Raw genomic sequence first — 25,280 nt, 5'->3', positions numbered from 1 at the left:
TATGGAGTAGAGGTCTGGGGATGGAAGGAAAACTTCATACCTAGGCTAGAATCTGTTCAAAATATATTCTTAAGGCGAATTCTAGCCCTACCTAGGGGAACTCCGGCTGTTTTGATGAGGGCAGAAACAGGTCTGCCTTCTCTTAGTGCCCGAGTACATTTGGCAATTTTAAAACAGTGGAAAAACCTCAGGTTACCCAACATAAACAAATTTAGTCATCAGTCCTTTAATATAATGTTATCTAAGGATCCAGCACGGCATTGCCTTATTAATAGCCTTATTGCACGCTACTCCATCCCCGATGACCTCCTAAATCCTTCAGCTAATAACTCTCACCTTAGAGACTGGATCTTCAAAAGTGATGCCCAGTTAGACAGAATGCAAATTTTGGAAATTAAGACAGCAACATGGTTTAAGCGGTTTAAATATGACCATCGTAGATCCTCTTATCTAATGAAAATCAGTAACCATAATCTCAGAGTAGCTTTTACATCACTTCGATTCGAAACGATGCCTACAGAGGTACTGGCGGGTCGATTTAGCTGTACGCCAAAAAACCAGCGTTTCTGTATTTGTGGTGCACAAGCTCTGGAGGATTTACCCCACTACATCTTTGACTGCTTACTTTATGCCCAACCCAGAGCCAAATTCCTCAATGAGACCTTACGGGGTTCTAACCTTCACTCCGTTGCTGAAAAGATAATCTATCTTTTATCTGACCAGGTTGATGATGTAACATATAAAACCGCCCTATTTGCCTTGGCTGCAAGGAAAATAAGGGCCAATGTTACAACCACTAAGGCAGCCTCTTAACACTCTTGCACTTTGTATGCTGTTTCAGTTTTTTGGTCTTAAATTTTATATTTTTATACAGTTCCTTTTATTCTATTTTACTGTTTGTAAATTTGTATTTTATATTTTGTAAAGGCCTATGGCTATATACAAATAAATGTATCTTATCTTATCTTATCATTAATTACTAACATGGACAGTTTTATTTCTCCAATGTTTTTGTGAACTGCAACTGAACTCAAAAGGACTGATTAGCTGTTTTAGCAAAGAATTATCATATGGCATAATAAGGCTTAATTTGGATATTATGACACAGTTTACTAATTTGCCACAATTTACTTCTGCCTTATATCTCTACGCTTATGATCCTTGTTCTGCTTAGTCTGAAGAAGAGTGCAGGCACTTGAAAGCTCATACCTTGAATAAATCTTTGTTGGTCTTAAAGGTTCTATAGGACTCAAATTTTGGTTTGACCATAGTACTTTGTGAATCCTAGAGTGTTGTTCCAACATAATGACATCACTTTTTGTGTTTTGCCCAGGAAATCAACATGGATCATGTAGATATATTGCAATTCTGCCTGCTGTTTCTTTATGTATCCTGTACCATTTATACTGTATGGGGTGTAAAATGTGAGTTGGTCAGGTTTAGGTATGCACTGGACATCAATGGCATCTGCCTATACGGGTACTTAGAAAGGATCACTCTGTTGTGAGACTTTTCTGTCAGTTCAGTTTATGGTCCTAATTTAACAGACCATAAGTTCTGTTTTACTTTGGAGCTACAATCTAAGTCAGTAAGCACTGTTCTTCAGTGGTTCATAGTGCTGACAAGGGAATAATTCACACATTCTGTATGGCTGGCTGCCTTGATTACAGTGGGGTGTCTTAAAGGAAGAGGTCCTTGACTTGCCCTGTGACTTTTCCCATGGTGAATTACAAGAGAAAAAAAGTACCAATATGAGAATGCAGAAATATGTTGGATATTCAGGTTTGTTACCTAAGAAAATAAGGTTTGTAATCTAAGAAAACTGAATACATTTCATAACAAATATTTTAACTTATTTTTTTGTGATGCGTTGTAAAAGAAAGCAAAATTATGTGGAAAAACAAAATGAGGTAGAAAATAATTTAACAATTTAAGGTATGTCACTGCCTTTTAACTTTCTCCTTCAGTGAAGGGAGTAATCTCACCCCTGCTCATCATTATCCAGACTTCAGATTTAAGACATATGCTCCTCTAGCCTTCCGCTACTTCAGAGAACTTTTTGGTATTAAGCCTGATGATTATCTGGTAAGGATTTACATTTTTTTTCATAAAAAGGAAAAAGAAATATGTATATTTGAACTAATAGGCGCAGACGGGTTTACTTTAAGGTAGTGTTACATGATTCATATCTAAGGAGCTCCTACAATCATCTATTCTGTTTTGAGAGTTAATTAAAATTTCCTGTGAAATGCAACAGTTATAATATTTATGAATGCTTGCTTGGGACCTGACCTCCATGTGTTGCTTATAGGCCCTGCTAAAGATTCTGAGAGGTCAGGGGCTGAACAGTGCCTCCTGCCCCCCCACACACACACCCATGTCAGTGGCCTGTTTTCCCCACAGTTATAATAAAATAGATACACATGCACTCTTTTAAAAAGCTATATGTACTCAATATCATCAGAATTTAATAAAGCAGTACGCTAAGAATTTGTCTCAAACAAAAAGACTCCCACATTTATAATTGGATTCACTAGCTAAATGTTGTGCATCTTCTGAAAACAGGATCCTCCCATTGTCTTCTTAATCCTACTTTAGGATCCTTTCTGAAACAAATATAGTCAACGCTGTCTGTGGGGAGCTTTGACTTAGCAAGAGCAATAGAGTTAATGGCAGGAATGGATACATATTGGCAGTTAGCCAAGCTATTGGTCTGCTTGGAGCTATGGAAGTGAAAAAAATAATTAGCTGTATGTTGATTACATCTGCAGGTCAAACAGGATATTAAAATACATCTCTCTATTTGAAGTCGATGGCCTAGTAAATGAAGGATGGGGTGTGGCCAAAGTTTTGAAACTACTTCTGAGATTACATTTAAATGAAATGTCTTGCCACCTCTAAAAGGATCTAGTCGTTATTAAATATACTCTTCTTTGTAAAAACTGATGTGGCCCCCTGCATTTCAGAGAAAGGCTGTCTCAAGAATACATTTAGTTCTTGACTGTGCTCTTTTCAGCTTTTAATTGTTTGCCCTAGAAACAGGTATGCTAATGGAAAGCTCAAAAACCAACATATAGCTGCTGGTTCATGTCATTATTTCTACTGGAAATACTGTAATTGAAATTAAATACTCCTGTGGATTTTGCTGATTGAATTCTGGTTGAGAGGCCTCCATCTGTTAATTGCCTTTTAATTGTCTCATGAAGTATAAAAATATTTGCTTTAATATATTGTAACCTTGACCTGAAAAAAGACATGTAATCTCTAGAATATAACCACTGTACTATAAAACTCTGCAGTTCTTAATTTTGCAGATATGTATATTGATATATTCTGAAATATAGAAATAGGCTTCTGCATGCAGGTGGTAGGTGCAGTAGCTTGGGCCCAACAGAATTTGAGTACAATTCCACTTGTGAAGATTCACTTCTTCTTTCTTCTACTCCTCTCTCTACTCTCAGAACAGCTGATCCTGCTGGGGTGCTGTAGCAGGAAGGGTTTATGGATGAAAATTGGACATCATCTCTTGTGCAAATGGATGTGCCTTTTGCTAATGCATGATTACCTTAGTATGAAATCCATACCAGTCTGTTGACCAGGCAAAAATGAAAGCACATACTATAGTATATCCGTCTGTGGGCAGCTAGTTCCTGAACAGCTGTATGTTCCATGGTAGACAGATAGTGTTATAGTGCACTTGTGATTTTCTATGGTGGGTCAACCTTTCCTTTTTTTCTCAAATGTAACATGTTCATCAAAGGCAAGTTCAGCATTTTTAAAGTTTCAAACTGTCAAACGGGGGGAAAAGATGATGGAATGGTACTTTTATCCTGTTTAGGTTTCTGATGGCAGATGCTGAATTTTCCCCAATAATTCTTTGTTTAATGATAATTTATATGGTTTTACCATATAGCATAGCTAAACTAACAATAAAATGTATCAATGTCTTGTTGAACGGAACAAAACATTTTATTAAAAACATTAAGAAACAAAACTGGAAAGAAAATTGCTGGGGCCATCCAAAAAAATCTTTTGGTCCAAGGGTGGTCATAATTTAGAAGCTGCTATTAAACTATTTTCCATGAAATCTTTGCCTCAGTTATTTTATGGAGCACCTTTGTATCTAGACAAATTTGACTTTACTTGAAAGAACTCATTCAAAGTTGATGGAACATGACTGGAGTTATATGATCCCTACAACCCACTCCAGTCAACACTCTGGCTGTAACACTATGTAGCAGCTGTAGCTTCCAGAACAGTCTTCCATGTAGAGCACATTGCAGTAATCTAACCTAAATGCTACCAGATCATACGCCACAGTGAGAAGATCTTTTCTGCCTAGGAAGGGCTGCAGCCGGCTAACCTGCTGCCACCTCCTTATCCAATAGGAGGCCTGTGTCCAGAAGTAAACCCAGACTATAACCCTTTCTTTTGGGGAGAGTGAAGTCTATCCAAAACCAGGATATAAACTATTTCCTCAATAAGACCTCCCTCCCTCCCACTAGTAGCACCTCCATCTTCTTGGGATTAGGATTCATTTTGTTAACTCCAAAATTAGTTAATTCCAAAACTACCTTAAATTGTTTTATCCTAATTTTTATGTAAAATATACACAAATCAAGTCATAGTGCAGTTTGCCTTCCTGTTTGGATCATGAGTGACAATAGAACAGTAAAGATTTTTTCTATATTATGCCAATGTGGAAATAAAATAGTTTTGAAGTACAGCCAGAAGCATTTTAGTTTAAAAGCACATATTCTGTTAGAGGTTACTGTGTCATTAATATTTACCTAAAGGCAGTGTCTGCCTATGGTCCCTCCTCATCATGCAAGATATGAAACCTGACAGATTTATAGACTGAGATTTTTACAGCAATGAGCTGACTAGAGGCGTTGGAATTGTTCTTTTATGCATGAGGAATAATGGAAGATGAAAAATGGAAAATATTAGGTTTACATTAGTAGGGCACAACAGTGGCACAGCTCGGCTTCTGTTTCCTTCACTTGTCTACCAAAGGCATACAACAGGAAGTATGTACATTGAAACAACCTGCACAAATAAATTGTGGCTGTAAAGTGTATAAATTGTTAGCTTTTGATAATGAAATTCATTGACTGAATATAAATATATAAGTTCTATGCAATAATTAGGCAGGGCCTTTTGGTTCAAGCAAACTTAATCAAAGTCATGACTGAGGGGATCAAGCACCTTTGTGTACTACATTCCAAACAATCCATTGTTGCAATGTTACTTTTTTTATTTGAGCTACACCTACTCACAAAGGCTAGACCAGTGGTCTGCAACCTTTCTAAGGCTGTGGACCGGTGGTGGTAGGGAGGGCAATCCGGCGGCCGCGCATGCTGCTCATGTGTGGCAGATCCGCGCATGCGCGTTTGCACCATGCGCAGCCACTAACGTGCATTGCGGACCTGCCACACGTACATGCATGCGCAAAACTGCTGCACATGCATGTTTGCTGCCACGCATGCCGCAAGCGTGCATGCACGGACCTGCCGCACATGCGTGTTTGCGCCGGCAGCCCTGCTTCCCTGTCCCCCCCTTCCACAAAAAGAAGCTTGCCGGGCCGCAAGCTAATCGGCTGCTTTGGCGGCCAATTTGCTTGCGGCCTGGGAAGTTTCTAACTGCGGGGGGGCAGGGAGAGGGAGCCGTGGCCCGGTGGTTGGGGACCACCAGGCTAGACCACAATCCTGTTTAATGGAGTATTCTGCTGACACTCTAGAATCTCACCACTTAAGGATTGCTATCCATACCTGAGTCATGAAGCTCCCATTATTCTGCAATGCTGTTAACGCAGCTGTAGTTGGAAGTAGGTAGGTTCAAAGCTGTGTTGTATAAAAATGTCAGCGGGGTGGTTGTGGAGGTTTATTTAATTTTTACAAACATAATGCAGAAGAAATTCATCCAGTGAATTCGTTAAGCCCCCTAGAGGTGGGCTTTGTCCATGATGAGGAAGGGTCCGGGTTGGACCCTTCCTCACGACAGACAATTGGAGGGACCAATCGGCAGGCGCGAAGCGCCTGCCGATTGGTCCCTCCGATTCCCAGCCTGAGCAACTGCGAGCCGCGCGCAGCGCGGCTCGCAGTTGCTCCCGGACTGACGCGGCAAGAGGCGTGAAGCGCCTCTCGCCGCGTCAGACTGCCGCCCGAGGGAACCCCCAGCAGTGGCGCGAAGCGCGGCTGCTGGGGGTTCCCTCCCTGCTGGTCTGACGCGGCGAGGGAGGGAACCCCCAGCAGTGGCGCGAAGCGCGGCTACTGGGGGTTCCCTCCCTGCTGGACTCACGCGCCTTCTCCCCTTTCAAAACCCCTTTTTATAAAGGGGCTTTGAAACTAGTTTAAAATGAAATGGCAATATTATTAATTTAAATTATATCAAATAAGTAGTTTTGTAAAGTGATATATCAGTTCTGAAGTAATTCTTAAGAACTGTGGTAATTTCGATATTACAATTATTGTAACTTTTTTTCCCCTGACAGAACAGTGAAGTATACAAAGGCTTCTTCAGACAGATGCCTCAGATGGATATTATTTTCTCATAAGGAATTGCCTACGTCTACCTATATACTGTTTATCAAGAGTAAAGATGATCTTGAAATCTTGAAATAGGAGATAACAAGGGAAGAGAACAGAAAAAATAATCAGTGTCAGTGGAAAGTAAAAATATAACTGCACATGATAGGATTCTTCCCGCCAACATGCAGAACCAGAATAAAATGTGAAGCAAGTTTTTTCCCTTCACAAAGCTGATAAGAAAACCTGTCTAATTTTCTGAGGTTTATAAGGATCTTATTTTTTATATCATATCACAACAGTAACTGGAGTTTGCTGTAAACACAGAATCAATCTCTGTTCTTCCAAAGCATAAATAAAACTTCACATTCTATTATATGAATTTCTAAGAGCCTCTTGTGGCGCAGAGTGGTAATGCAGCAGACATGCAGTCTGAAAGCTCTGCCCATGAGGCTGGGAGTTAAATCCCAGCAGCTGGCTCAGCCTTCCATCCTTCCGAGGTCTGTAAAATGCTTGCTGGGGGGTAAACGGTAATGACTGGGGAAGGCACTGGCAAACCACCTCGTATTGAGTCTGCCACGAAAACGCTACAGGGCGTCACCCCAAGGGTCAGACATGACGCAGTGCTTGCACAGGGGATACCTTTACCTTTTATTATATGAATTGTGGATTTCAATTAAAAGACTTATTTAAATTCCAGCCCCTCAGATTCATGAAAGCAAAGCGGCTAAGGCCCAGCCCCCTTATCGGTATTTCCTGAGAGGCTCCTCACAGTGGCTTCAATCTACTTGGAACGACTTGTGCATGCATCTAAGAAAAACTGAGAGGGGGGTGGGTAACCGTGCTCTTGAATTGTCTCTGTAGATTTTAATTGTTCTTGCACAGGAGAAGTTACCTAAAGAGATGCATCTAATAAGGAAGGCTTTTAAAGTAGCACCTGAAAAATATTGTGGGATTCTAGTATGCCATTTCTCTCCAAGCATAGTGAAAAAGAAAGCTGTTTGTGAGAGTTGGGAGATCCTACTTGTGCTTCATCAATTCTAACCCAGTTTGCCTTTCCAAAGTAACTAACTATTGCAGAAAGTTTGAACACCAGGCCTTTTCATGCTTAACCTACTTTTTAAAAAATAACTTTTATATTGCCGTCACCCATAGTGTTATTAACATTTTTTCCCTCTGTGTTCAGTATTCAATTTGCAGTGAACCCCTGATAGAACTGTCCAACCCTGGTGCCAGCGGATCCTTGTTCTTTGTCACTAGTGATGATGAGTTCATAATCAAAACAGTTCAACACAAAGAAGCTGAGTTCCTTCAGAAGCTGTTGCCTGGCTACTATATGGTAAATAAATCCAAGTGCCAGGCTTTCCCTGGTTGGTTCTTTCCTTTTCGTTAATTTTTACTTATCTCTTTAAGAAAGTGCTCAAGTGCTTTTTTTGTGTGGATTTTATTATAGATGTTGTTATTTATATTTGTACTTGATGTGAGATGGATGGACTTTTAAATATCAGTCTGAATAGACATCATCCTGCTCTTAAGAACTGTTGTATGTGCTCATGACATAACTCTGTGATACCACCACTGTATGCTGTTCAGTTTGTGCTTTTGTGCTTGCATTTCTGTCTTACATGAATGTGTACTAGCAATATAAATTAGAGGTTTGACCTGTTACGGTGATAATCTCTCAGTGGCTTAAGAAATACAGTTGGCTTCTTGACACGCCAACTATGGCTTTTCTGGGCCCATGTTTTGGAAAAGTGAGTAAGGCCATCGCCTTGTGCAGCTTATGGTTGGCAGGTGGTTTGCACCTTGAAATAACCACGTGATGGGCAGTAGGATGTGTAAGATGCATACCTCCCTAAACTGCAAGTCTTGAAAATAAAGAACATGTTCTCTCCATCACCCACACACACGCGCACGCGCACACAGCCTCTGCATTCTCATCCCAGCATTTGGACAGCTGCCAGGAAGACAGTAAGCCAGTCCTGGTGTAAAAGAGAGTCAAACCACCAACACAACAGACATCCAAGGAAAAAAAAATAGTTGGGCACAGTGGGCTAGTGGTGATTTTGCTCCCCTTTCTCTGTGACCAGCTTGCTCTCTTCCAGGTGTCTTGGCAGTCTCATTGTTGTCTGACATACTGTATTTCATGCTGAAGTAAGAGAGGGAGGGCAGGAAAGGAAGCCCTTTCTCTTGCTCTAGACACAAGCATAAGATTAAGCAGTGGTGGGGAGAGACAATTCTACATTTTAAAAGTCCTCGAGAGTTTAAGTATATTAAATTATATATTATTGTATATTGTGTATATGTGGTTGAGGTGTATCATAGGGATTAGAGAATCTATGTGGGTCTCTTCGTTGATGGCAATTTTGAATGCAGTTGTTTATAAGCCACAGGGTATCACTGACCTATAATTTCATATTTGTAGCGCCTGTCTGTTCTAGCCTTTTTTGTCCATCCAGGATTTAACTATGTAGGCTCCTATTTTTAAAAACCCAACATATTGCTCTTAATTGAGTAGATATGCTATTCCAGATCCTTTGGTGCTTGAGAGATGGAGAGCAGACCCAGGATTATATTATTATTATTATTATTATTATTATTATTATTATTATTATTATTATTATTATTATTATTATTATTATTATTATTATTATTATTATTATTATTATTATTAAGATTTATTTCCCGCCATGCCCCGTAGGCTCGTGGCGGGTCACAATAGTCCTATCCCCATTAAAATACCCATTAAAAGACTTTAAAAACAATCCCAATATGGCGGAAGCTCTCATTATTCCCACCCCTGCTATCAGAGCGGCAGGGAGGGTGGGGAGGAGATCTAACTTACTAGGTCCGGGGGGGGGAATGCTGGAACTCATTCGCTGACCCCTGCCTCAACCAAAAACCTGGCGGAAGAGCTCCGTCTTGCAGGCCCTGTGGAAAGCTGGTAAATCCTGCAGGGCCCGCAACTCACCCGGGAGCTCATTCCAACAGGTAGGGGCCAGGACCGAAAAGGCCCTGGCCCTAGTCGAGGCCAGGCACGCTTCTCTATACAAATACCCCCACTAAGAATTCCTCTCTACTTATCATCTTGAACCATTAAGGGTTACGTTAGTACCAACATTTATCCCTTTTATCATTAACCATGTCTCTCTTTTAACTAGGATCTGAAAGTGGGTAGTGAAAACTGGCTAATTGAGTTATCTTAATGTCAGTGCCAATAAAATTTTAACCAAGATTAAGATGAAGGTCATTCAAACTGACTGGGGAGGAGTTTGCTGTCTGGAAGCCATATTTGTTTTGGGGTATCATGTGTTCACCACCCAGACAAACTATTCACTATGATTTAACATGTTTTGAACAACTAGAGTGACCAAGTAACTGGTAGTGCTGAAAATAACTACTAAATTTTTAGACATGATTTCCTTGCATTAATGAGTTTGATATAGCTGCTAATATAGTCACTTGTAATGTTACTATCTTTTTTTTCAAAGAATCTCAACCAGAATCCAAGGACACTGTTGCCAAAATTTTATGGACTCTATTGTGTTCAATCAGGAGGTATTAATATCAGGATAGTTGTGATGAACAATATTCTGCCTCGAGCACTGAAAATGCATTATAACTATGACTTAAAAGGCTCCACGTACAAAAGGAGAGCATCCAGGAAAGAGAGAGAAAAGTCTAATCCTACCTTTAAAGACTTGGATTTCCTGCAAGACATGCATGAAGGATTATATTTTGACTCAGAAACATACACTGCATTGATGAAAACACTACAGAGGGATTGTCGAGTAAGTGAAATGTTTTTATAGTTGTTCAGACTATGAATCCTGCTTTTATGTCTCTAGGTAAACACTGTAGAAAGATAATCATTGCTTTTACATTGTACAAATGGAAGAATCACAATATAAGATAAAGTACAAGATATGTATCAGAAATAGTGCTAGAATCATAGCGTTGAAAGGGACCTCCAGCGTCTTTCTCCATGCTATGTTTTTGTAGTTTTGTCTTGGTTTCCTTCTCATCTGCATCTTCATCTTTTCCTTAATACTTTGAATTGATTATGTCTTCATTTGGGTGTTATGAACAGATTTTAATAAATCTTTTATTAATCACCTCAAGCCTCTTGTTCTACTTCACACTCATCTTTTCTTTTTTGCATACAAGTGTTGTTTCAGTTTTGATTTCTTTATGCTGCATACCTTTTATTTCTGTATTCAGTATTTAATTTTGCTACTTCATTTGCTAGTTCCGTGTTTTCTTTAATCTCTGCAGTCTCTATAGTTTCATGTGTGGATCATCGTGAGGACCCTATCTGTGTTGGTGGGGATGGGGGATTACTTTGTTGTTGTTGTTGTTGTTGTTGTTGTTAGGTGCGAAGTCGTGTCTGACCCATCGCGACCCCATGGACAATGATCCTCCAGGCCTTCCTGTCCTCTATCATTCCCCGGAGTCCATTTAAGTTTGCACTTGCTGCTTCAGTGACTCCATCCAGCCACCTCATTCTCTGTCGTCCCCTTCTTCTTTTGCCCTCGATCACTCCCAGCATTAGGCTCTTCTCCAAGGCTCTTCCTTCTCATGAGGCGGCCAAAGTATTTGAGTTTCATCTTCAGGATCTGGCCTTCTAAGGAGCAATCTGGGCTGATCTCCTCTAGGACTGACCGGTTTGTTCACCTTGCAGTCCAAGGGACTCGCAAGAGTCTTCTTCAGCACCAGAGTTCAAAAGCGGGGGATTACTATGTATACAAAAACTCTGAACCTGGGGCCGGTTGCCAATGTGAGCATGTAAATACATAATATTGCTTTTTTAAAAGTGCTCTTCGTAATCTGTCGATGATCTTAACCTGTACCAAAGTTCCAAGGTATCAAAGTTCCTGTCATGAAACAATAAATTCTATGAAAATAGCAGTGGAGAATATAAAAGAACAAAGTGAGAGAATATTCTCTCTGCCCATAAAAGACCTAATTTATATAGAAGATGTATTTCATGGAAATGCTGACTTAGTTCTAGGAAACAGTTCTTCATGGTTCTTATTGTCAGTCAGCACCACTTTTGTTGAACTTGAAGGTTACTTTTTGTATTCATTTTGACTGGGGCTGGAGATTTAACGTTCATCACATGTTTTTCCTAACAAGGGACATTGTTGTTTCGGCTAGTCTTATAACACTGAATATTCCATGAACTGAATCATTTAATGATTAGACAGAATGCGTTGGAATAAATGCAAAGTTTTATTGCTAAATAATATGTAGTTATAGTAAAATGTACCACACTTAATAGATTATTTAAGTGAGAAGATCAGATTCTAAAAGCACAAGTAATTTCTGACATAGTGTGTGAAGAAGCTTCTTATATAAGGTCATTGCAGCTCTTCAGAACTGTGAGCTGTCACTGATCCTAGTTTTCCCCATCAAAACACTCTATATGACAGGGATAGTATGGAAATGGAGCAGTTCAAACATGCACTCTCTCTCCTTTTATTTCTTCTCTCTCTTTCAAACTAGCGATTCAAATGCCAATGTTATTTTTGTCCTTCATCACACACTTCTCTGATTGCTACAACCGCTTATGTTGAAAGCTGTAACATATATAGTTTCAGATAGTAGAGGCAATGGCAGACACCCAAACATGGAAGAGTAAGAAGAGCTGTTTTTTTGTATCCTGCTTGTTACTACCCCAAGGGTTAACAAAGAGGTTTACAATCACCTACCCTTCTTCTCCCCACAACAGACACCCTGTGAGGTAGGTGGGGCTGAGGGAACTCTGAAAGAACTGTGACTGGCTCAAGATCACCCAGCTGTCTGCATGTGAAGGAGCAGGGAATCAAATCTGGTTCTCCAGTTAATAGGCTCCTGAGTGCTGAAGAAGCAGCAGTCCAGAGGGACAGGAAGGGCATTTTAGCATTCACTGCACTCAGACGCTGTAGGCATAAAGTAAGTGTTGGTAGTACAACCATTGAGCTTTGAGCCCCTTCTCTGTTGCATGTCTGCCTTCACCTTCTGTTTCCTAGAACCATGAGTTGCAGCTCTCTTTCCTTGTGCATATTCCACACAAAGTACGTGTCAGCATAATATTCAGGAAATGTTTTGTATCACAATAGAATATCACATTTCACTGTGCATTTTCTTTCTCTTTCCCTACATAAGTCTTCCTGATCCCTGGCTTTGGAAGAATAAGGTCAAAAGCTGTTTTGCCTGGTGTGTTTAAATATTTGGGCAAAAATTTCTGATTAGTGTAAGCCCTGAGGCAGTGTATGTACCAGCAGGATATCCTCTCCATTCGTGCAGATGCCAGTTTCATACCAGAGAGAGTGGATTATTTCTTTCCCAAACAAAACACATTGCAGCAAAGAATTAGGACCTTGTTCCCCCACAGAACTTCAGCTAACACCCCAAACCAAATATTACTTTAACTCATAAAACCATATTTCTCAAACTTTTGAACTCAGCCTCTCCTTTTAAATATACATACTTGCTCTTTGTTTTCTCTTCCTCTTTCCTTCCCTCCCTGCACCCCCCGTTTGTTTTTTACATCTTGTCATTTATCTCAGTGCATCTTTCCACTCTGAAGAGGCACACATTTCAGTTTCTGGATACCCTAGTCATATGACATGTGGAAGCCTTGATTTACCATATCTTGCTACATGCTGAGACTCAATAGCCAATAGCCATGCATTGAATTATACAGAAAGCTGTACTAGAAGCTTTGTATCATTTCCTCTTATTGCCTGTGCAGTGCAGAAGTATGATTATATTCCAAGAACAAAGCAGAGCCAGTGTGATGTAGTGGTTGAGAGTGGTGGTCTCTAATCTGGGGAACCAGCTTTGATTCCCCACTCCTCCATATGCAGCCAGCTGTGTGATCTTAGGCTAGTCACAGTTCTCTTAAAGCTGTGCTCGTAGGGCAGTTCTCTTAGATCTCTCTCAGCCCCACTTACCTCACAGTGTGTCTGTTCTGAGGAGAAGAAGGGAAAGGAGTTTGTAAGCCACTTTGGGACTCCTTTGGGTAGTATGGTATTAAAAAAAACAGCTCTTCTTCTCTCAAAAGGAATTTGGGCTGTTTGAGCATTTGTGTGGTGTCATAATCTGATCTGTGAAGTACTTTTAAATATATTTTAATCAATTATTTCCATAGGAAATATTTCAAGTGAAAAATTAAAACACAAATTGATAAAATAGCTATATAAAATAACCAGAGGAGTCTGGTTTGGGGAGGAAAGTAACCTCAGCAGGGTATAATGCCACAAAGTCCACCCTCCAAAGCAGCAGTTTTCTCCAGGTAAACGGATCTCTTTCATCTGGAGAGCCGTTGTAGTTCCACAAGGACTTGTGGTGTGGTACCATACCTGTATCCTCCTGTCCATAGTATTTCTTCTTTTCCTCCTCATGACACCCCATGTACTCTCCACTTGCCCTGCTTCATTCTCACCTTTTTTCTAACTCCCATTTCCAGCTATATTTATTATTCATGTCATTTATACCCCATCTTTCTTTACTATGGGAGACCAAAGCAACATACATTATTCTTCTTTCTTCCTTTGAACATGCATGACAACCTTGTAATATAGGTTATTCTGAAGTATGTGACTGATCTAAAATTCACCCATTGAGTTTCCACAGGAAGAATGGGATCTGAAATGGGGTCTCCCAGGCCCTACTGTAAAACTCTGACTGATACAGCACACTGGCTTTCTTAGTGTGGCTGCTGTTTAACTGGCAGCCATGCCTAGTTGAGTCATGCAAGTCAGGTGGTATCAAGCCACCCAGAGGTTGCCTTGAGGCCTAGAGTTCCCAGCTTTCAGGTAGGATCTAGAGATCTCCCAGAATTACAGTTCCTGGTGGCAGAGATCTGTGTGCCTGGAGAAAATTACAACTTTGTAGGGTGGATTCTATAGCATTATGGAAAGAATCTCATACATATCCCCTCCCAAAACTCTGTCTTCCTCAGACTCCACCACAAAGTGGAGACCTTTTGGAGAGGGGCAGCCTATAAATATGAATAAATGAAGTATCCCAGAATTTCTCAGCCTGGAGCTGGCTACCCTACCCTACCCTGATCCCAATCAGTCCTATCTCAAAGTCCAAAATAAGTCTCTAAAAGACCCTGGGTTCTTTCTTTCCTTTTTACTGAAGAAACCCAGCCTGGAATACTGTGCTTGCCTAGCATCAGCCACAGAGGGGGCATCTGTTTGTCAAAGCTACAGATGCTTCTTTTACCATTTTTGAGTAGTTTTTTAATGTATTTTTAAAGCTTTTAACATTTTTCTGCAAACCTGAGCCTGTTTCAGGTATGTAGAGAGATCTTGACCATTCATGGCTTCAGTTGTTGGATTTAAGTAATGATCAGGATGGCTTCGCTATCACTATAGAATATAAGATGATTGTGGAACATAGCAACATTTGAACTTTAATGAGGTTTATATTCTTGGCTGTTATCAGATAGCTTTTGGCTTTTGTCAGTGGCAGTTCATGATTGAGAAAAAATATTCTGTTGGCATGCTTTAGATGCTTCAATCAAAAGCCAGATCCATCATTCTTGGCATTATTGCATTGTATTATTAGATATATTTTAATTGAGAAGCTAATGTAGTAAACGCTTTTAATAATTAACTTTGATTATCTCTTATTAGAAGTTAAGGATGTTAGAGTGAAATAGAGAACCATCTTAAACCTCTCTGAGTTCTTTGGAGGAAGCTGGGATAAAAACACAATAGGCTAAACCAGTGATCCAAAACCTTTTTATCACCGGGGACCGGTCAACGCTTGACAATTTTACTGAGGCCCGGGGGGGGTAGTCTTTTGCTGAGGGCCGTCGCCGCCTGAGCCCCTCCTCCACTTGCTTTCCCGCTGGCACCCCTGACTTCCCGCTACTCACTGGGGGGCACTGCCAGCAGCAGCTGCACAGTGCCACGCTGAGGGGGAGCCCCAGCCATGGCAGCTGCTGGAGAGCACCAAAGGTGAGCCAACGACAGAGTGGCAGGGCAGCCCCCGAGGCAGCAGCTGGGGAGGAGGACGAGGAGGAGCCGCGGTCCGATACCAGCTGATCCACGGACCAGGACCGGTCCCCAGACCGGGGGTTGGGGACCACTGGGCTAAACTACAACTATGTAAGATGTTCAAGGGTCCTTGAACTATTTATGTCCTGATAGGTGCCTCAGCAGCAAATAGCTGTGTATGGGGAACTTAATATCAGAGTTCCAGTGCTGGGGAGGAGGATAGTTTAAACTCTTTTCCATGTTATTTTCATAACTGAAGCTTCCTTGACTGCTTTAGACCTGGGCAGGGAAAGTGAGAGGTGCCTTATTGTGTTTAATCCTTTTTCCACAGCCTTGGTTTAAGTCTGGCCCCACATAGCCCTTTTTGTCAACTGAAATACCCAGTGGAGTTCTAGTCATGGGTCCTCAGTGTAAAGGCACTTGGCCCTTAGTGTGTATTAGTGGCTGCTAAAATTAGACTGAAGCTGACTGTGGGGCACAGGGGATTTATCCTGGTGACTTGTAATACACACACACACAGTAGCTTAATTTTAGACACAGTATGTGTCCTCCTTTGCACACACGGGTGGATTTTGTAATTATTCATTGTTTAATTCATTGGAGCCTCAGTGTTGAAATAGGCTATTTATTCTCTAATGCTAAAATAGTGTGTTGTTTGTAATCAGGAACAAAAAACAAACCATCTGTTAGTTACAAAATGTTACTGTCACTGAGAATATAATGTGTTAATGGGACTAGATGGAACCATAACGCGAGGGGGGTATTTCATATTCATGTTTTATTGTTTTCTCTTGTAAAAAAACCCACTTCATTTATCTTAATGTGAGTTCAAAAACAGTATCAATGTGGACAGTGTTCATATCTCATTCAACTCTTGCGTGTCAGTTGACAAATGTTTGTATCTCTGGAGTCAAGCTGACACAAAAGGAAAAGAGGCAATCGATGGAATCAGAGTGGGAGGACTGCCATTGCAACTGTTCAAATTATATAAAGAAGGATTTGACTCAGATATAAGTATTCATGATGGTATTGCTGGTTTTTCAGTTGTAAATTTATATTAGGTAAATTAACCAGTAATACAAGAGTCGCTGTAGATAGGCATATTATTCACATGTTGAATAATAGTATGCTCATGTTAATATTTGTAGCACTGAAGCTGTACTTGCCACAGCCTTTATTACCTTTAATTTAATTAGAAAAGAATACTGTGAACATAGGGCCTCTTGTGGTGGTGAAAGTTGCTACTTGGTGATTCTGCTAATCATCATACTAAACAAATAATCAATTTGAACATATTGAGGTTTTATGAAGTTCATAGCCAAGGTATCACCATCTTTGCATGCTATAATACAAATGCTGCTTTTATTTCAAAGTTTGGCTCATTTATTTTGCCGATCTTCTGTCCCTCTTATGTTTTCACACACTTCTAAAGTTGCCAGTGTAGTATTTTTTATTTGGATTTTATATTAGATTTTAATCAATATAGGGTTTCCTATGTTTCAAATTGTTTGTTTTACATTTTGCTTGAATACATTTGTTGCCTATATCTATAAGCCTGTAGTTGTGGATTTTAGCTGAAGCAACATAACTAGTTTCAATTTTTAAAAATGTTTATTAATAGGTGCTGGAAAGCTTTAAAATAATGGACTATAGCTTGCTGCTTGGAATCCACATATTAGACAGTGCTGCAAAAGAGAGAGAAGGTGAGAGCTCTCAGAATGCATCTGATTCTAAGCGTCCAGGAGGTCAGAGAGTTCTTTATTCTACGGCTATGGAATCCATACAGGGTCCAGGAAAAAGTGGAGACTGTGTCATCACAGAAAGTACAAACACGTGAGTTTCTGAAAATCTACTCTTAAAAAAAGGCTAAATACTTTTTCCATCTGACTTGAATCCCAAATAGGCCCAGCTGTCTTTCAATTTATGAATAATGCATGGATATATTATATTTAAACGATTTTGAGAAAGCATTTAGACTATTTTCCTGTAGACTACAACATTTTTTAAAGGATTGATAATCCAGATGTACCCTGCTGGTATTATCAATAATTCAAATACTTAGGCAACAATTAGTAAAATGTAGGGTTAACTGTGTGTTAGGTGTGCACTGAATCTGTTTCAACTATCTAAATGAAAACTTAGTGAAAATATCGGGGAGGAAAAAATGAGTATGCTAAGTTCCTTTTGTAGCCCAAGTCATGTTTTTCGCTTGTGGCATTGTACTAAGCAGCATAGGTTTTATTTTTAACTGGGTCAGTGGTGATTTTTAATATATGTTATCTCAACATTATTTTGTTCTTGCCATCAGAATGGGAGGCATACCTGCTAAAAGCCACAAAGGAGAAAAATTGCTTTTATTCATGGGCATTATTGATATCTTGCAGTCTTACAGGTAATGTAATGAGACATCAAATTAAAATACAGTAGCTGTAAGATGGAGCATACTTCACCATGCTAACTTTTGTTGTTATATCACCAGATTGATAAAGAAACTGGAACATTCCTGGAAGGCACTTGTTTATGATGGGGTAAGCCATATTTTAGGTCAGATGCATTTTTTATTTTACATTAGTTCTTGCTTCCTTCCTCTCTCCTTCTGAAAACCTGTTTCTGTATTTATACTTATGTTATTGGAAGTAATTCTTATGCATTTAGTTATTTATATGACAATGTACTGAATGCACATACTGTACTGAATACATCTCCAAGGTCAGGGACAGAGAGTGGTGCTGGAGGAGAGAACCTCCCAGTAGCAGGCTCTGGCTTGCTGTTTTTCTATGATGTTATTTAATATCTACATCCATCCTCTCGCCCAGCTGGTCCAGAGTTTTGGACTAGGCTGCCATCAGTACACTGAGGACACCCAGCTATATCTGTTGATGGATGGCCATCTGTCAACGCCCCCAGATTTTTTGGCCAAGTGTTTGGAAGCCATGATGGACTGGCTCAAGCAGAGTCAACTGAATATGAATCCAGCTAAGATGGAGGCCCTCTGGCTAGGTCAACATTCTGCAAGTGAGGTTCAGTTGACACCTTTGACCATTATCAAGAGTCTGAATGTGATTCTGGATGCCTCCTTACCTATAGAGGCCCAGATTACAAATATCACCCACCAGACATTTTAGCATCTCCGCTCGGCATGACAACTTGCACCCTACACGTTAGTGTCCAATCTAGCCACTGTGATCCATACAATGGTCATCTCTAGGCTAGATTATTGTGACTCACTCTGTGCAGTGCTGCTCTTGAAAGTGCTCTGGAAGCTTCAGCTGGTACAGGATGCAGATCCATGGGTCCATACAGGGACCCAATAGAGAGCACATGTATGGCCTGTGCTCTCCCAGCTGCAGTGGCTCCAGACTGAAGATGAGATTGGAATCAAGTTTTTGATTTTCACCTTCAAAACGCTAAATGGTCTGGGACCTTCGTATCTACAGGACCAGTTCTTCCATTATGTCCTCCAAAGAATGTTACATTCTAGTGAACAAACCTGTTTAGCATCCCTGGTCCCAAGGAAGTGAAATTGGCCTCAGCCAGGGCCTTCTTGGCCCAGGCTACAGCCTGCTGAAACTTTCTGCTTAATGAGATCAGGGCAAGACATGGCTGTCCCACCAGGCCTATTGTTGAAGCCCAGAAACAAATAGTTTGCTGGCTTCTCTGTCCACAACCCATCTAACTAACGTCCATCTGAGTGAATTTTATTACTCATACTCCTCTTTTTCACTTGGGGAAGGAGGCAGCTGTGAATCAAATGGTTGAATTATTTAATATTTAATTACAAATTTTAATTGTAGAACTTAATATTTAATAATTATTTTATGTATTTTTAATCCTTCTGTAAGTTAACCTCAGTGGTCGTGTTATTTTAAAATGCACTAATACAGTAAATTTTAGCCCTTGCTGTGTGGTAAAGAAAGTCTACATGGTGCTGCTCCAACTAATCTTCTATGTCATATATTAAAAACATTCTGGTATGGAGGCCATACTTTAAAATATAACTCCAAGGACCACCACTATGTTTGCCCGGCTCCCATTTAGAAGTGCATTCTCATGTGTCGTGCCAGAAAAATCCTTCTGTAAGCCATCCTGAGTCTCTAGCAGGGGGTATAAATGAAAAAAATAAAATTAATAAACACACACATACTCAATAAACATTTCAAAAGTGGAGGAGACAACTTGAGAAGGAAGGAAAGAGAGAAAAAGGCAAGGGTCATAAAGAGAATTATATGAGCAGATACAGTTTGAACTGGACATGAACTACTGTAATGCATCTTAACTTTAATATCTTATAATGCAGACAATATACTTATCAGGTTCCTTGTCAAATTGGACAGTGTTGGTAATTAATTTGATAGAGGCAATTTTTCCCCCTCAAGTCTCAGCAGAATAGCTTATATACAAGAACTGGTCAGTCATACAGGAGACTGCCTTATGAATTTCTGCGTTCTTGATGTGTCAGTGAATACAGGCAAAAAACCACTCAGTAAATAGTATCTTGGTTTATAAACAGAAGAGGGAACCTAAATTTTCTTGATGATTTAAAAATTAATCTCAGTATTTTGTACATATTAGGAAACCCAATTAATTGCAGACATGTGGTGTATTTTGCCAATGATCATTCAACAGCAGATTAACATAAGTAGTGAGGTACAAACATTGAATTTTATTTTCATAGTTTATTGAATATTCACAATTTAATTTAGAACCCTATTTGTCATAAATGGTATATGTCGTGTGTTGTTCAATTCTTTCCTTTTTATTTCTGTCTTAATATTAAGTTCTTGTTTTGTTTTGTAGGACACAGTTTCAGTCCACAGACCAAGTTTTTATGCTGACAGGTTTTTAAAGTTTATGAATTCCAGGGTATTCAAAAAAAATCAGGGTAGGTACCATCTCATCATTACTTAACTTAGGACCAGGTGACATTTTTACTTTTTCCAAGGGAGTCCATTTGGAAGTATTTTGTGTAACAATTTCACTTACAAATCTTTGAGCATTGTCAATGGATGGTCAATACAATGAGGAGTTAGGACAAAGATACAGATGCAAGAAAATAGTCTAAACCAGCTGTACATTATTCAAGCATCAACTCTATGGTGATCAGGCATTCAAGATATACCTATGCTTGAAGTAACTGTCACCAAGAACTGCAGAGGGTATAAAAGCTAAACAGATACTGTCAAGCAAAGTAGTCAGTGCCAAATTGTAGTGCTCTTGCTGCACAAAGGCCAAGGAGGAATGTGAAAAGAAACTGAGGGGCTTAAGTAGACACTTGGCCTGAAAAGACCCCAATGTGAGCATAATATCTAGCTCTGAACCGGTACCACAGAGACTGTAATCACTAATTATAATTGCAACATAGGGCTCGGGTAGCCTATGATAAAGCAAGCTTTTTTATCTCCCTTTCCTCCTCAACTGGGGTGAAGGAGGTATTTGGCAACAGCAAGTTTATCTTAATGGCTGGAGCTGTATTCTCTAAGCTCATGTCCTAAGGCAGTGTTCCCCAACCTGCGGTCCGCGGCCCGGTGCCGGGCCGCGAAGGCCAGGGCGCCGGGCCACGGTTCCCTCTCCCCCCCCCCCCCCCGCAGTAAAAAACTTCCCAGGCCACAAGCTTGCGGCCCGGGAAGCTTCTTACTGTGGGACAGTACAACAGTTAGTAACTTCCAGTTCCAATTATGCCTGGTTCTTGTAGGAAGTAAAAAGGTTGTGCATGCTTCACATGTTTGTATTTGAAGTTCCCCCTCTGCTCAGAAAAAAACCAAAATACCAGTTCAAAGCTTGCATCACTTAACTCAGTCAATCAACCAACACTTCTTACAATCAGTAGATAAGTCAACAAAAAACACACAGTTTACATATAAATGCAAAATTAATCTAGAGAGATTAAAATATGTAAACTTATTGTGTTGTAATTAATTGTTTTATTAACCATAAGGTTAACCATAAGGTTAATAAAGGTAAAGGTATCCCCTGTGCAAGCACTGGGTCATGTCTAACCCTTGGGGTGAAGCCCTCTAGCGTTTTTATGGCAGACTCAATACGGGGTGGTTTGCCATTGCCTTCCCCAGTCATTACCGTTTACCCCCCCAACAAGCTAGGTATTCATTTCAACGACCTCGGAAGGATGGAAGGCTGAGTCAACCTTGAGCCGGCTGCTGAGATTGAACTCCCAGCCCCATGGACAGAGCTTTCAGACTGCATGTCTGCTGTCTTACCACTCTGTGCCACATGAGGCTCTTTATTAACCATACATAGGAATTATTTAATTATTTAGAATATCTGGATTCTTATGGTGAGAGACTCATCATAGAATTTTATGACTTTAGGGCTGGTCTCATTGGAGTGGTCTGCAAGAAGGGGAAATGTGTAGATTTTTCTGATTTTCCTAGTTACTTGGATAGAATAGGGGTAAGATGAGTGGAACATCTGTATAAAATGAACTATATAATAATGCTTGTTATACTGTTTCAACTGTGTTCAGTTGGCAAGAACACAGACCCTGAGGGTTGGGCATGTGTAATAATGCCCTTCCAATCGGGAAGACAGTTAAAATTGACTAGGGTGAAAGCTCTGCAGTATTTGGGGAATTCTAAAGCCTAAGATTGTTTAACTGCACAACATTTTTGGCTATAATTCTGTACTGCTGGATAGAGACTTACCCAAGCTCTGTATTTTGAAAACCTGTATCCCAAATTTGTTGTTTGAGTATTTCTTTAGCTCCCATGAACCCAAATTGCATACTACTAGTGGGGAGAAGCTGAGCAGTTGTATTTTATTCTCAACTACATCTATCCAACCTGAACGATAGCTGTCTACAAGAATTATGCTTAACACAGTTGAGGGAAGAACTTAATGATGATATAAAAAACTCACAAAGGCTTCCCATTTTCCATAGGGCTCAGGTTCAAATGCAATGGTTTTTCAATTTGTGTGAGCTTGTACAGGCACAGATATTCAGATCTTTTAAAATATATATTATGCAGATTTGGGGTCTATTTCATTAAAACAAAACTATGGACGCTCTTAAGGATAGTTTTAAAGAGAGACATCAATAATGACCATCCATACCTTGTTTATTTGTGATTATGTTTTGAGTCCGATAATTTTTCATTGTGATTTTATTTTCCAAGATGATTTATGCTTATAACATATAAAAGTTCATATATTTACATTCTTAATAGCTCCTGGCTATTAAACAGTTAGAGTAAAATTTTCTTATGCTGTTAAGTCAGTATTTCTTAGATTTATGTTAGTTTATAAAACAAATCAAAAGTCAGTTAACACTTTTGTATAATATTGGGGAGAAATAACATTAATAGTTTGTTTTAATAATTGAAAGACTAATTGAAAGAGAACCAACAGAAATGTGAATCTGAATGTTTAAAATATTGTAAATGAGCTTGTAAAATACATCATTCTTTGGGTTTAAGAAAAAGCTTTAATTTTCTGTTTTCAACACAGCTTTAAAATCCTCTCCTTCCAAGAAACGATGCAATTCCATTGCTGCTCTAAAAGCAACATCACAAGAATTTGTGTCTGCAATTAGCCAGGATTGGAAAGATGAAAAGCATGACTTGCTTACAGAAGGACAGAGCTATTCTAGTCTTGATGAAGAAGGTAATGCTTGAATAATGGTTCAGTCACTGTGAATAAATCCAAAGAAGCTGTAGTCTTCTTAAATACAAAGTAGTAGTGTTTTAAAAGAAAAGAAAAAGAAAGGAAAGATACCCAGCTTAAAGCTGTTATTTGGGAATAATGGCAAGTGAGTTCAGGTTGCCTGGAAAAACACAAGAATTATTCATCTGAATTGGTTGTGTCCTAGTGAGTCACTTTGTGTTTCATGAATAATTTATGATGTATACTTACCCGATAATACTTTCCTGCTAAATATCAGGACATATAAGCCATGGCAAATAGCTGAACAGCCATTGGGCTATGAAACAGGCACTTGCCTCTCTGGTCACTCCTTTTGGTTTTGATTGACTTAGAACTGTGAGCTGTCCTTTCCCAGTGGTTCCTCCCACCCATGATTAGTTTTCCTGTTTACAGTCTTTATTTTACTAAATAATTTGAATTACTATTTGATGTCATTTTTCTTTTCACCTGCCTACCCAAAGGCTCAAGCTTCATTTTTGCTGTTGCACACTTGTGCAACTTTTCTGGTAGTTACCCTGTGTTTTTCTCTGAGAGTTTACCTGGAAAAACATCTTATCTTGGAATAGATCTGTGACCTTGGACATTATTATGGTATTTTAGTAGTGAGAGAACACTGAGGTTGATTGATTGGCAAAGCATAATATTGGTCAGTAGTTGCTCTTTAGTTAAGAGAATGTTTATGGTTGATAAGATGTTTGTTTGAGCTGAGTTTCCCCTACCTAAGAGCCCCAATAACCCTTTTCCTGCTTCCTTCTCTTGTTACCACCTATCTACCAGCTTCCCTTTGTCTGCCACCCTTTCTTCAGTTTTCCCTTCTTCCTTCCCCCTCACAGCCTTTCCCCTGGGTAAGTGCTAGGCTGGGCCAAGTTGCATGGTGCCAGCCCATGATGGAAAAGCTGTAAGGACTTATGTGGAGGTTATTTTTCCCTATATTCCCTCCCCATGATATGTCCTCTTTATTTCATCTTGGTAACTCCCATATCCTCAACTTCCTTGCTTCTTCATCACCTTTCAACTCATTAATCATCCTACCTTTTTTCTGCCTCTCATCTTCAACTATATTTATTATTTATTCTTATACACCCCACTTTTCTTTTCAGTGTAGAGCCAAAGCCACTTTCATCATTCTGTTCTTTGTTATATCCTCTTGATAATCCTGTAAGGTAAGTTAGACTTAATATGGGTGACTGACTGAGAATCGTTCAGTGAGTTTCCATGGCAGAGAGGTGATTTGAATTCGGGTCTCCCAAATCCTTTTCTAAAACTTTAACCTGTACACCACATAGGATTACATGGGGTGGCTGTTGTTGAAAAGTAGTAAGCAACCAGGTCGAATTGAGTCATCAATCATATAATAGCATGTTGCCTAGTGGGTGCTAGTGTGTTTGTTTCCAATGAGTCTTCCTTCATAGGCCAAGACAATCCTGTAATGTGCCTTTTCCCTTCCCTTCCCCTGTTTTTATTGACAGAAACCAGGGCTTGAATGCTGGCAATACTGTTGTGGTTGCCTAGCAAGGGCTTAGAGCATTTATTAATTAAAGCTATGGGCATTGTTTCTGTCATTTGAGGGACTTTTTAACTTCTCAGGATATTTTTAAAGATTTGTTTGTTTGTTTGTTTGTTTATTGCAAATCTAGGGCTATTCTTACATTCATAGAAAGATCTGTCATCTGTCCCTGACACCAATCTCAAGGGCAATGTTGAGATATATTGACTATTTTGGGATTTGCAAGGCCTTGAGGGGGCCATCTTATTTTCCCCTCTGCCACTGTTGCCTCTTTCTCTTCTCTGAATGCACCAAAATCTCTCCTCTTTCCACCTTCCCATCAGCCAGCCTGCCTGCCTGCTTGTCTTGTTTTCCTCTTGCCTTTTCCCTGGCAGCCTCTGTCCAGGAAAACGATGGCTGAATTGTATAGTATCAAGCACAGTAGTATGGTATGGAAACCTCCCAGGGTTTGCTGGAGACACTTCATTTTCTCCTCTGTCCTCTTCCTCATATTGTTTCCTCTTTTTCCTCCTTCTGGCTACCCCCTTTCCTTGAATCCTTCTCATCAACCTACAAACTTTCCTTTATTTACCCTTTAATCTTTGTTAGCTATAT

The 25,280-nt window shown here is 39.8% G+C and overlaps 1 protein-coding gene across 10 annotated transcripts in view; it reads left to right on the top strand.

Moving 5' to 3' along the window:
- Positions 1–25,280, top strand: part of PIP5K1B (phosphatidylinositol-4-phosphate 5-kinase type 1 beta) — a 108,933-nt gene that overhangs the window by 62,818 nt on the left and 20,835 nt on the right. For all 10 annotated transcript variants that reach the window (XM_077344851.1, XM_077344848.1, XM_077344849.1 and 7 more), the window contains 8 exons: positions 1,968–2,085; positions 7,714–7,866; positions 10,019–10,318; positions 17,145–17,356; positions 17,832–17,915; positions 18,003–18,051; positions 20,321–20,405; positions 22,985–23,140. In XM_077344851.1, the coding sequence (XP_077200966.1) occupies positions 1,968–2,085; positions 7,714–7,866; positions 10,019–10,318; positions 17,145–17,356; positions 17,832–17,915; positions 18,003–18,051; positions 20,321–20,405; positions 22,985–23,140 (1,157 nt within the window). The remainder of the gene's footprint in view (positions 1–1,967; positions 2,086–7,713; positions 7,867–10,018; positions 10,319–17,144; positions 17,357–17,831; positions 17,916–18,002; positions 18,052–20,320; positions 20,406–22,984; positions 23,141–25,280) is intronic.

The sequence above is a fragment of the Paroedura picta genome, chromosome 7 (genome assembly GCF_049243985.1).
Source record: "Paroedura picta isolate Pp20150507F chromosome 7, Ppicta_v3.0, whole genome shotgun sequence".
Taxonomy (NCBI): Eukaryota; Metazoa; Chordata; class Lepidosauria; order Squamata; family Gekkonidae; genus Paroedura; species Paroedura picta.
Note: the sequence above shows the minus strand (reverse complement) of the source record. Positions and strands in the feature narration are given on the sequence as shown.